This window comes from Haliotis cracherodii, unplaced genomic scaffold (assembly GCF_022045235.1).
Source record: "Haliotis cracherodii isolate W230 unplaced genomic scaffold, xgHalCrac1.p SCAF_9, whole genome shotgun sequence".
Taxonomy (NCBI): domain Eukaryota; kingdom Metazoa; phylum Mollusca; class Gastropoda; order Lepetellida; family Haliotidae; genus Haliotis; species Haliotis cracherodii.
Window position 1 is genome coordinate 54,218,564 of NW_027266343.1, and position 13,715 is coordinate 54,232,278.

General features: G+C 39.5%; 1 protein-coding gene across 1 annotated transcript; it reads left to right on the plus strand.

Moving 5' to 3' along the window:
• Positions 1-1,220: 1,220 nt before the first annotated feature.
• LOC139452797 (programmed cell death protein 4-like) lies at positions 1,221-12,402 on the plus strand. Its single transcript, XM_071234412.1, has 10 exons — positions 1,221-1,678; positions 3,132-3,235; positions 6,071-6,184; positions 6,657-6,878; positions 7,616-7,713; positions 8,438-8,549; positions 9,408-9,515; positions 9,837-9,947; positions 10,870-11,009; positions 11,828-12,402. Exons 1-10 carry the CDS (start codon positions 1,393-1,395, stop codon positions 11,886-11,888), a joined length of 1,356 nt encoding a protein of 451 aa, XP_071090513.1. The 5' UTR covers positions 1,221-1,392; the 3' UTR covers positions 11,889-12,402.
• The last annotated feature ends 1,313 nt before the right edge of the window (positions 12,403-13,715 follow it).

Below are 13,715 nucleotides of genomic sequence, written 5' to 3' on the forward strand. Positions count from 1 at the left end.
TCTTGAATTTGCATTACCAAATCGCTCGGTGAATTATATACATGTATTACATATTATCTTACAATTAGATAATTGTTTATAGCATTAATTAACATGTAATGAATATCGTTGTTGTGGTACGTTATGATCGACCTGGGCTTAAAGCTAGGAGAATTATTCCAGCGGCCTGGACACTGTGATGGATGTATATACAGTGTGAAATTAGGACATTTCCATGTGTAAACAGAGCGATCAATATCTGCTAGTGTTAAGACACCATAAAGTTTGAGCTAGGAGACAATAATGGGTTTTGCCGAGCGTGCCAATCGGCCAAAAGTTAGCCCCCTGTAAATATTTTAATTTAAATGAATAAAATTAATTTATGTCAGCTTTGAAAGAGTCTGCATGTGCAATGTGTGACAGACAAGCTGAAATTACTTTGAATATGATTTATAGAGACTTCGTGTATGTGAAGATAGGCTTATGGTGGTTATGTAGAGTTCGAATAATATGCCATATACAATTCAAGCAGAACAGCGATTGGCTTTGTTAGACAAGTTGAGACGATGAGGTAATGTTGACCTCATTTGCATATTCATTACATGCAAAACTTCCCTGTGTCAACCAAAGAGTTGACGTCAGCCTCTGATCACCTGATTCTATTTATGACATAATACGTGGATTTGTCTTTAGAGTATGACATGACACACATAACTTGAATGTTCTATGCGATTGTCATGTTTATGGGGTTTTCTTCTGTCATCACGTTGATATCTATTTTGATGCAAATAGGTTATACTAGTTTCTCAACAACTAATAACAATGGCTAGCGTCGAGTGGTAAGACGGTATGACTGTATTTTCCTAGCAGAATCTAAATTTCTTTATCACAACAAGACAATGTTATCATTTGATGTAACACATAAAAGTAAATAGCATTCGACTGAAATGCGCCCGTAATCTTATACTATTAACCATATATATGCAAAATACTCGATAGGGCTTGTAGATGCCTTTGTTGCTGGTGAATTTACTTTTGCTTTTAATTGTATAAAATGATGTACCTGGAGCGATTGCGCACGAATAACTTATGAAGGGATGATTTCTATGATTATTAGTTTTTATCTTATAGAATTCGTCTTAATTATAAACATTAATAACTAGTTGTATTGAAAGTACATTTTCATTCAAGTCCCTGGGAAAGGTGTGCGATCTTTCAACCAATCAAAACGTTCATACAGCTCAATAACACAGTTCGTAAACAGCTTACAGCGGTGGTGTGGAGTTTGTTGAAAGTGATAAGAGCGAAGGAAAGGGATTGTCAACTCTTGATTTCTGTATTTTGCAGAAGTTCAATCTCAAGAGTAACTGCTTAAAGATCAAAGGGTTTCTTTAGGTGTTGCTTAGAAGAAGAATGGCTGCCGTTAGTGTTCCTATGCATAATGGAAATATTCAACATGGCGAGTCTGGGGCTGATGTCATCGAAAACGGCAACGAGCTTCTGAATGGAAGCGAACCGAGCGAAGTTCCAGCGCGAATAATAAGGAAAGCAAAGAGGCTGATAAGGAGGAGTCCAGGGAAGGAAACAGGTGCCAAAGAAATAGTGACTGTTATTTCAGGGAATGCTAATAAGCGTCTGCCTTTATCAAAGAACAGTCGGAAGTCGAGAAATGGCCGAGGTCGAGGCGAACCTAAGAAAGGTCAGAAATGTTTGCGAATCAGTGCTTCGTTTCTAAGTTTTCGCAAGAGTTTGTGCTTGGAGTGATATGAATCAGCGTGTGTGTCGAAAGTTATATGGTATATACTCAGCCATTGTGCACTTCTCATATTGTCATTTGACAGAAGTTGTTTGTTTGTTTCGCACCCACGTGTTTTGAAAGTCAGCCATCTTGTGTGTTTGTAAACACTGATAGTGTTCCAGTTCATTGTTTCCCATACATGGCTCAGCTCAGTTTGTTTGATGCACGAATTAGTGCAACGAATGCATTTGCGCTTTTTGCGTGCTATCGGTCTGTTTGCAACCAAGATGTCAACCCGCTTACCACATGAACTATTTTTGGAGTGTCAGATTCGGGGTGCTATTTATAGATCAAATTTTGTCACGTGATGTTTCTAATGGTTGACACTAAACATTGGCAATATAGTGTTGTAACTGTTACAGAGGGAATGTAACAAGAAAGTCTAGGCTGGATTGGCTGTTTAATGGAATGCAAGAAGATTCTTGAATCTCCACTTTCCAAAATCTGTTTTTTTCCTCTTCCCAAATTTAAATGTACAGTAGATAAGCAGGGCTTGATGCCTTTCAATTTACTAATATTGATAGCAACAGTGTTGAAGTAAGACGAGTTCTATGGATGAACAACTTCTTTATTACAATATTGTAATAAAGAAGTTGTTCATCCATAGAACTCGTCTTACTTCATCACTCCAACTTCTAAATGCCACTGAAAGAAGCAACAGTGTTGTGGATTCCTCATATAATGCTTAGGGTATTTGTATTTATGACAAGGATACCTTGACTTTCATGCTTAATTTTTGAAGATTGATAAAAATAAAGCCAGAGCTGTTTAATTCATTTTTCAGACAACGTTGTTCGGTATTACTGTGTGCATGCATTAGACATATTGAACTGTCAAACAGTGATTGGTTGTTTGCCTGTCATAATGTCAATCACTGGATTGTCTGGTCCAGACTTGATTATTTACAGACTGCCGTCATATAGCTGGAATATTGCTGAGTGCGGCGTTCAACAACAAACCAAACCAAAAACTTCTCTGATAAATCAGGGTTTTACCTTGACCTTCAAAATGTTCAAAACTCGGGTCCTGAGGACCCCCAATTACAAATTTCAAGGATCCTTATAAACATGATAACTGAAAGAAATATGAGGGTCCTGTAAAGTAATGAAATGGTGTAGCGTTCTGTACTGTAAGATTTAATGATTACTTGAATTACAGGAACATTATATTACTTGTAAAAAATTTGATGCAATGAATATTATCATGATTATTGTGCAAGATATATTTTTTTCTGCATCCATTCATTAAATTTTGTGCATACTGGAAGCACTGGATCACTAGCTTCTGATCTGTGTATTTCAGTCATAACGTGTATGAGACTGCAAGAGTAAATTTGTTCTGCCTTGTGTTCCAGGCGGGGCAGGGGGCAAGGGTGTGTGGGGAACCCCAGGCTCAGAATTATTTGAGGATGGCAGGATTCCTGACTCCCATGACCCCAATTACGACTCGGATAGTCAGGTGAGGAATGTTTTTTGTCCGCCCATGTTTCATGTACTCTCTGCTTGTGATAGTTTGAAACCCTAGATAAATTCCTGTTCTAAGTGCCTTTGGAAAAAAATTGCAGGGTTAGATTCTAAACTAAGACTGACAACAGCTTTACTACTAATACTAGCCCACAGAAAGAATCTCTTGTAATGTTAACACAATTGGGAAAATTGGAAACTTGTACTAGTCCTGGGCTTGTGTTAATTTCTAACCCTGAATTGGGAAAGTCATCTCTTTCAAATTTGGATTTTTGTTTACATTCATATTTTCATAAATTAGGAAATACCATATTCGACGTAATAAGCGCCCACAGCGATATTTGCTAATAAATTGGATAGTGAATCATCCCAATTAGCACCCCTTCCGATTGATAAATGGACACAAGACTTAATTATTCACGTATAATACTCATTCGAGTGTTATATGTACCCTTAATTATGGGCAATTAAATTCTGGAAAAATATATCTGTCGTATATAAACATTTCAGGCTGTCAGCATTAACCACGAAATTTATCTTTCAACTTATTTTTTTCACCAAAATAATATTTCTAATTTTGAAAGTGCCCTGGGTGCTTATTATGTCGAATATGGTATGTGAAATTGTGGTCAACGTGTTCAGTGGAGTTGTGTAAAACTAAGCATTATAGCCACTGTTATACTTTGTGAAATACAAATCACCTCAACCAAGCCATCATATGAGGTATCATATGACCAGTATAACTCTGCAACACAATTCATGCAAATTGGAAACTTTTAAAACCAATTTAGGTTTTTGACTTAGGGGTCAAATATATATGGTGATTGTGATTGTTCTGCTGTATGATACAATGCTCCACCAGTCATTACCAATTTACGTATGTGGCATGTGTGGAATCTGTGCTAACTCCTTATGGCCAAGGTATTAGGTCGCTCGGGCTGTTTAAATGAATACATGCAAGGCTTTGTCTGCACTTGTGCAGAGGTGGATATTCGTCCCAAATTCTGCATCAAATGTCGGTAAATGTTCCCAAATTTGAATATAAATTTTTCAGTTCTTCCAATTATGTATTAACTGTTTATTGCTTTGAAGAGGTGAATTTTATTTCCCTGTTAGCAGGAAAGAGGCTTTTATCATGTTAATCATGTTAATGCTTAGTTTTAATTTTTTTTGCATTGAAAATGTTGAATGCACTGCTACAATACCTCTGAATTTAATAAAATAATTCTTAAACAATTTGGGGTGGTTGGGTAGCCTAGTGGTTAAAGCGTTCGCTCGTCACACTGAAGACCCGGGTTCGATTCCTGACATGGGCACAATGTGTGAAGCCCATTTCTGGTGTCCCCGCCGTGATATTGCTGGAATATTGCTAAAAGTGGCCTAAAAGCACACTCACTCACTTAAACAATTCTAAATTGTGAAGAAAATATTATTTTTCAAAGTTTCCTGACAAGGGCATTTAGTTTGGAATCCTAGATAAATCCCTATTGTTGTTGACATAAGAGTGTGAGTTGTCTTGGTAACCAAGGTTAACCCAGAAATGTGTACATACAGAACTGAATGTAAATTCAGTAAATGACTGCAAGATAGTGGATGATCAATAAATTATATTGAAACAGTTCTAGGTTGACAATAAAAAAGGCAATACAATGGGTCAAGTAAGTGGCAGCAGCGAAAGAAAGTAACATGCTCTAGAATTTATATCGGTCTATTCACGAATGTTCAAGATTTTGCCACTGTCAAATGTTCCATTCTAGTGGGGGGCACGGGTGGCCCAGTCGCCTAAAGTGCCGCGATTCGCTGTGCAGAGTTGCATCCCTTGGGCAAGCCAGAAACCTATGATTGTGGGTTCGAATCCTGGTTCGCCCCGATTATGTTTCTAGGTTTGTCAGCACCATACCCGTGCTCGTGGGTTTCACCGAACTGGTAAATGTCTAAGACCTGCATCACTTCGGGCTTTCCTCCCACATTAAGCTCACACGCCGCAATATAACTGGAATACTGTTAAAAGCGGCGTTAAACCCAACTCACTCACTCACTCCATTCTAGTGTTGGAAGCTGGCAGAAATTTAGTGTTTACACTAGAGTATCCACTTCACACTTGGCAAATAGGTGAGTGGCAAGTAAGGTGGGAAAAAGGCCACGAATCGCCCTCTTGTCACTCTTATATATACAGCTAAGCATTCTAGAAACTGTCCCATCCAGAAATGTCTCCAATGATGAAGCCTGCCATGTTAGTAAACAACCAGGGGTGGATAACTCTAATAGCATTCTACTAGTACTTCAATCATTTGCTACCACTGACAATTACTGCCAGTAAATTTACATCCACCTAACAATAGTACGTTGCTCATAGTATCAAGCACAGCTTTGTCTGGCATAGACACGACTATGTACATGCTGCAGTGAGGTAGCTGACATATTGTTGACTGTGTAAAACTAAAAATCATAATGGTAATTATGTATCCATTGGACCAATCAGCATGAACAAGTTGAGCATGTGACCCATGAAGATCCGGGTTAGAATAGGTCTTCAGCAACCCATGCTTGTCGTAAGAGGTGACTAATGGAATCGTGTGGTCAGGCTCACTGACTTGGTTGATGTATATCATTGGATCCCAATTACGTGGATCGTTGTTCATGTCAATCACTGGATTGTCTGGTCCAGACTATTATTTACAGACCGCGAGCGCGGCATTAAACAGGGAAAACACCCAAAATAAGTTGATTATGACTTGGAATAACCTGATTGTGTTGCTTGAATTGTTCTGTTTGAATAAGTTGATTTGATGTTCATGTCGGTCAATCCCATGAATACTGTCTGTTTCAGGGAGATTTTATTGTGGAAAAGATAGACCCCGAGTTGACTCAGAGGGAATTTGAAGCTGTGTTAGAACCTGTATTACTTGAATACTTCGAACATGGAGACACGAGGGAGGTGGAGGTGAGGAGGCTGTACAGGCTGTCTGTCCTGTAATATTAACTACTATCTGTTCAGATATTGCTTTCCCCAAGACAAGTTTTACTGTTGGGTAATATTTTTAGAACTTTTTGAAGTTATGACTTCATGCTCTTAACATCATTATTTTGGTGAAATTATTGAAAAATGAAATGTCAAAGGCAGACTCTCCTATTCATGAGTTTGATGATCAGCAAACCAAATAGCAAATGGAAGAGCGAGTCAATAACAGCCATGCTGTTACCATAGGCAAAATTTCATCCCATACAGATTGCTTTTTCGAAGTAGCTGGTTTTTAAAATTTTGGTTGCGGTTTGACAGAAATGGGAAAGAAATGAGTTAAAAATTAAAATACTTTGCCAATCCATGCTGTTTCTTCAGGCAGAAGAAACCAATAATGGCAATATATCATTTGATGTCACACACCATATCATTATTGTTCTTGTTTGTTTTTCAGGACGATCTGTCTGATCTGAATGTTAGAAAATATAAACCAAAGATCATTGAGACTGCTGTCAGCATGGCTCTGGATCGTAAAGCTCAACACAGGGAAATGACGTCCCAACTCATATCTGATTTGTACAGCAAACTTTTGACATCGACGGATATTTCAGGTGGTTTTGACAACGTTCTCTCCAGGCTCTCCGACCTGACAATAGATTCACCAGAAGCTCCTGTAGTGAGTGTAGCTTGAGTTTTCTTCATTGTATTTGCTTTGTCGCGAGTAAATGAATGCTGCACATTTTCCATTGGTAGCCCAGTCATCTGTTGCGCTGCTATGCTGCAGAGTTGTCTCCCTTGGGAACACCAGAAACCTGTGATTGTGGGTTCAAATCTTGGTTTACCCTGATTATGTTTCTAGGTTTGTCAGCACCATACCCGTTCTTTGGGGTTAATCAAAGTGGTAAACATCTGCGACCTGCATCACTTTGGGCTTTCCTTCCACATTAAGATGACACACGCTTCAACTGGAAAACTGTTAAAAGCGTCATTTAAACCAACTCACTTGCTCAACATTGATGTATATAATAGAAAGTAAAGTAGAAGGGGGCACAGGTGCCGCGATTCGCTGTGCAGAGTTGCGTCCCTTGGGCAAGCTAGAAACCCATGATTGTGGGTTCGAATCCTGTTTCGTCTCAATTATGTTTCTAGGTTTGTCAGCACCATACCCATGCTCATGGGTTTCACCGAAGTGGTAAACATCTGAGACCTGCATCACTTTGGGCTTTCCTCCCACATTAAGCTGACATGCCGCGACATAACTGGAATACTGTTAAAAGCGGCGTTAAACCCAACTAACTCACTCAATTGAAAGTAGAAATGTACATTTCATTTTGAAATTATTATTAGGACTAATAATTTAAATAATTCCTCAGACCAAATTTCCAAATTCAACTCTTGTGGTTCCCTCTCCAGGTTGTTGGCCAGTTCATTGCAAGAGCTGTGGCCGATGACTGTCTCCCGCCAAAATACATAACCGGATACAAGGGCAAGGTGGAATGTCCTCACACACGGTATGTTGTCTTTGTCTCTTCCCTGCACGGCTTCCTTGTTGAGTAGGTACCCAGGACTCATGCTTGTCGTAACAGCCGAGAAAAATGGGGATTGAGGCTCAGTGATTTGGCTGATTGTGTGTCATCATTACCAGCATGACGGATCATTGCTTATACAGTCAGGCACTGGTTTTACCTGTTGGAAGATGTGGGTATTGCATACTGCAGGAACAAAACTTTCTTCCACCTCTTTTCACCTCTCTCGCTTGACCTGAAGATCCGGGTTAGAATCAGCAACCAATGCTTGCTGTAAAAGGCAAATATGCTTGTCTTATGAGGTGACTGACGGGATCGGTGGTCAGCTCGATGACATGTTTGATGCATGTCATTATATTCCAATTGCATGGATCGATGCTTATGATGTCAATCACTGGATTGTCTGGTCCAGACTTGATTATTTACAGACCTCGGTCACATAGCTGGAATATTGCTGATTGCGGCGTTAAGCAACAAAGAAACTCACTCACTCACGCTTAAATTATTAGAGGCAAGGACTAAGAAGTTGGCATAACTGAAGTACTGTCTAGAAGGGAGTCCGCTCGCTCACTCACTCACTCACTCACCCATCCACTTATGTTCGAAGTTACTTAATGATATTTTGTTGATGATGTCATTTGAAAGATTCCAATCTTTGCCTTTTCTTGATGGCATGGTGTAATTGAATTGAAATGAATTGGATTTTCAGAAGTGCTCTGAACAAAGCTGACTTGTTATTGAGCAAGAAACATGGCATCGTCCGTCTCGACAACATCTGGGGAACAGGTGGTGGTCGTCCTGTAAAATACCTCGTTAAGCAGGTAAATATTCTTCTTGGTCTTGAGGCTTGACTCTTCAGTATTAGACATTACCGCAGAATAGTAATGAGCCAAGTTGGCTACAAGGAGGGAAATATTTGCCAAGTCTGATGACCGTCAACTAACCTAGTTCTTTTGGTCAAGTGAAAACTGCTAAGGAGATTTTTCAGTTTTGGCTTGGGATTTACCCTTCACAAGGCGATCACTTGTAATAATCACCTGTAACTGCATTTAATAACCTGTGCCCCCCCAAATAGTCTCACTGTAGGTCATAGATTGTTTCTATGTCCGATTGAACTAGGTTTGGTAAAGGGCTCTCTGTACATGCTGTATGTGTGTGTAAATAACGATGTGTAAGTGCAATATTATGCAGTCACTTTATTTAGTTTATTTTAAAACTAGAAGCTAGAATGCAAAAAAAGTTTCCAGAATGTATTTGCTATCATGACATGCCAACATTTTGTCCTATGTCAGACCTGCCCCGTGGGGATGCCCGGTTAGAATACGTCCCAAGCAACCTATATTGAGGTTGTGTGTTCGAGACGCGCAGAACATTTAAGTTTAAAAAAAAATAATGGAAATGTCAACGAAAAGTGCAGCGGACTTTATGATGATGCGGCGGTGCCTGAGAACCAAGAATTTCTTATTTTTAGCCTTACGTAATAGGTGACGTAATGGAACGAGTGGTCATACTAAGGACCCCAACGACATGGATCGTGGCTCGCCATTCTAATAATTGGTTTGTCTGATCCAGACGTGATTATTTACATGCTGCATCCTTATAGCTGGAATATTGCTGAGTGTATTGCTAAACAACAGACAATGTGTGACCAGTTCTCAGACGTCTTGATTTGCCTGCAGATGGTGATGCTGCTGAAGGAATACCTAGCTTCAGGAGACATGGCCGAAGCAACCCGATGCCTGCGTGAGCTCGACGTTCCACACTTCCATCACGAGCTTGTGTATGAGGTAAGCGAAACTTGACTTGAACCTGTTTGATAAGGACCTGTAACTATTCATGCTTTACCATGCTTACCATGTTTCTTTAGAGGAAAAACAATGCTTGGAAGACGAGATATAATGTGTATCCCGATGTTTTTATCCCAACAAAACTAACTTCATTTAATTAACATAAAGATGAACACCAAATGTTTTTCTCTGAAACATGAACTTGATTCATCACTATTTTAATCAGGATGTCAAAGTGGACGTGTCAAATTCCCAACTTGCCCTGATAATCCAGTGAATACAGAATACAGAGCTATACTTGAAGATGTCTTTGTATTGCAGGCCACAATAATAGTTCTGGAGGACTCCACAGACAGAACGCGAGAAATGATGTGTGAACTGCTGAAGTCCTTCTCCGAGGCCATGATTGTCACCCCTAACCAGTTTATTCAGGTAATCTTTCACTGTCCGCTTCATCAGCTTTCGGGCTTGCTAGTTGGAAATGGACGTGCCGGGATGCACCGGGATGCACAGATCATGTTTCAGTCCCTGATACTCCGATAACCATCTTTTTTTTTAATCAAAGCCACACCCTTTGTTTTTTCCCATGTCTGCTTCAATGTATTTTTGTGACTAGTAGGGCTGGGATGATACACCAACTGTGGTATCCAATACATATCATGATACCTTGCTCACGATACGATACATATCATGATACCTTGCTCACGTATCATGATACTTGAATGTGCTCTTAATTGGTGTGCAAGTCAATTTGGTCATAGACAGGATGGTCAAATACCTGGCACAGTAATGATTTACAGTTGGCAGTGTCAAGTATGGCAGAATGGATGAAAATATGTAGGTTTACACTACTCATTTTCACTAGTAATTAGTGTTTGGTGTAACATTTATTTAAGACTACATTTAAAGGAAGAATCTATACTCTTTACTTAGTGTGTAATTGTGATCGATACTTGTATCGAGAAGTAAAAACATGGGATCCACCAATGCATTGTCCTACTGATTGTGACTAGTGCTGTAGGTGTTCAGTGATGTCCGTTATGTTGTTGTTTTTGGTTTGTTTAACACCGCACTCGGCAATATTCCAGCTACATGATTGTAAATAATCGGGTCTTGACCAGACAATCAAGTGATTAACATCATGAGCATCGATCAACACAATTGGGATAAGATGACATGCATCAACCAAGTCAGTGAGCCTGACCACCCGATCCCGTTAGTTGGCCTTTATGACAAGCATAGTTGCCTTTTACGGCCTGCACGGGTTGCTGAAGACCTACTCTATGCCGGATCTTGGGGTCTGTCTGTTATGTAATTCTGTTTGTGTGATATCCATGAATATGTGTGTTTCCAGGGCTTCCGTCGAGTATATGATGCAATGCCAGATATCTGCCTTGACGTCCCCAATGCGTACGTCCTCCTGGAGAAACTTGCCAACAATTGCCACCAGGAGGGCATGCTGTCTTCGATGCTGCTCAAGGAACTTCCACAGAGGTAGGTCCACCTGCGATCTCGGCCTGTATACTCATCTGCCCGGAGAGAGTAAGGTTGTTGGTTCATCCACAGTCACATCATACCAATTATTATTGAAAGATGGTACTTGTACCTGATGGTACCTGATGCTTGGCATTAAAGGGCTAAAACAAGGACGGGTCGGATTGGAGTCAGTGTACTGTGGCTGAGTAGGGTATCCATGTTCAACTGCGGCATGGTATCTCTAGGCAGGCTCTATAAGAAGCAGCATTAGTCTAGAATGACACACACTCTGCACACACACTGTACCTCACAGCATTCATGGATATAAACAAAGAAATATGTTGAATGACAATTTCATTTTTCTCTCCTGCATTGTGGAGACAGCTGACCGTGGTGACCATACAAACGGACACACATGCATACACGTTGCTATAAGCTGTTTGGCTCCAGTTTGAGTATTTACAAACAAAAGTCACAATACAGCTGGAATATTGCCAACTTCAGTTTTAAACATGAAAACAAAAGAAACAACTTCACATTTAAAGAGGACTTATTGGAAATGTTAGCTTGGATAGTTCTGACAAACCATAATAATAACGATGACGACGACGACGACGATGATGATAATGATGATACTTAAAGAAGGTAAAGAACACCCAAGTTTTTCATATGACTATAGTTAATCTGTCATGGCTGATAGATATTGCAACACGCAGCCATCTAATTGTGAGTGTTCTTTGACTTGTTTTGAATGGTATATTAACTAGTATCACCTTGACATCTCCATTAAGGGAAATAAAAGGAACAGTCACTTTATGATACTTTTTTCTTTGCAGAGGCCGCAAACGATTTGTGTCCGAGGGAGATGGTGGACGTGTGAAAGAAATTGTTCCTTGAACTTGTCACCCGACATTGATCAACATTGGTGAAGGTCATTCCGGATGTTCTGCGTCTCTACGGACTAACATTGCCATGGGCATTAATCTAGCGCTCATCCATTTCCATGGAAACCATGTCATATCCAGTACAGTCACGTCTGCATTATTGACATTTCTGAAAGTTTTGAATTTGACACTGAAAATGTTTTCACCAGGCTGACCCAGATTGATCGTTTTGTTATCCATCGACTTTGTTGATGTTCTTATTTCCCGTTTTTTTTTTTACTAATTTACACCAACATTTGGATATGATGATATGTGTTGTACGAGTGATGTTGGCTTACTGAGTTTCCCCCTTGTTACACTCGTCCGTCTGATTGTATAAACATGTTTTCACCCATTAAGTACATTAGAATTGGTGCATTGTGTCCACATTTAGTATGTCAATACATGTATTGTTGCTCCATCATCACGAGGGCTGATATACCGTAAAGGTCTCAACAAATTGGATTAAATCATTTGTTACTGCAGAAGATGTTCTGTTTTTTAATGCCAGAAACACTGGTGAAGGGAGAACATTTGTTTAGTTCTGTCATCTGGATTTGTCGCTGGATATAATCTACCCGTGAAAATACGGGTCAGAATTGAATGAGTGAGTGAGTGAATCAGACAAATCTGTAGTCGTTTGCATGAACAATTAACGATCCATGTGCATGGAGGTACAAGTACACGCAATCATACAACCTGGTCACATCGTAACTCGGGTTATAATTGTTCCTCAGCATCCCATGCTTGCTGTAAGAGGAAACTAACAGAATCAGGTGGTCATGAATATCACTTGGTTGATGCATAATCATCATATCCCAGTTAAATAGGTAGATGCATATGTCAATCACTTTGTCTGGTCCAGACTTGATTATTTACAAACCACCGTCATATAATAATAGTCCACTTATATTTGTGTATATTTCCACACCACACGGACATGATCAAGCTATTATTACCCTTGTCACTGGATCAGTGTGCACTCAACAATAATTCTCATCTCCCTGGTGAGTATACAACCCATGCTGCCTTTTAGGTGCTAGAGGTGTACCACATCATCCCGTACTGCTGGGTACCCATTCATTGCTGAGAGCAGTGTTAAATCAATAACTCAATCACAGGATATATTTAAATTGTACTGGTTCAATGATTCAGGTGATACTTGGTATATATATGTCAGTCAATGTCTATAATAAGGTAATATGTATTTTGACTGATTCACTTTGGCAATGTACATATACTACATATTGACTGGACCCGTGAAGATTCTGGGATAGAATAGGTCTTCAGCAACCCATGCTTGTCGTAAAAGGCGACTAACGGGATCGGGTGGTCAGGCTCGCTGACTTAGTTAATGCATGTCATCGTATCCCAATTGCATGGATCGATGCTCATGATATTAATCAATGGATTATCTGGTCCAGACTCGATTATTTTACAGACCGCCGTCATATAGCTGGAATATTGCTGAGTGCGGCGTTAAACAAGAAACAAACAAAACATATTGACTGAAATTTTCAGTCAGTAGATGTATTGCCTGAAAAGTGACTGCAATTTTGACTGATTGACTGAAATGTAGACTACTTAATTTAATCTCATTCATTTCAATTAAATATACAGTTGTAATAAAAACAGTAGCTACATACCTGGGACAAGTGTAGTTATTGATTTATTGCTCTTTTAACTTGCACATCATCAAAATTCAACATTGAATAATGATTTGGTATTACGGTGGCATATGAATACCACATCTGTAGCTGATGATTTTGACCATAGACTGTTCTCGAGGTGTAAAGTGTGC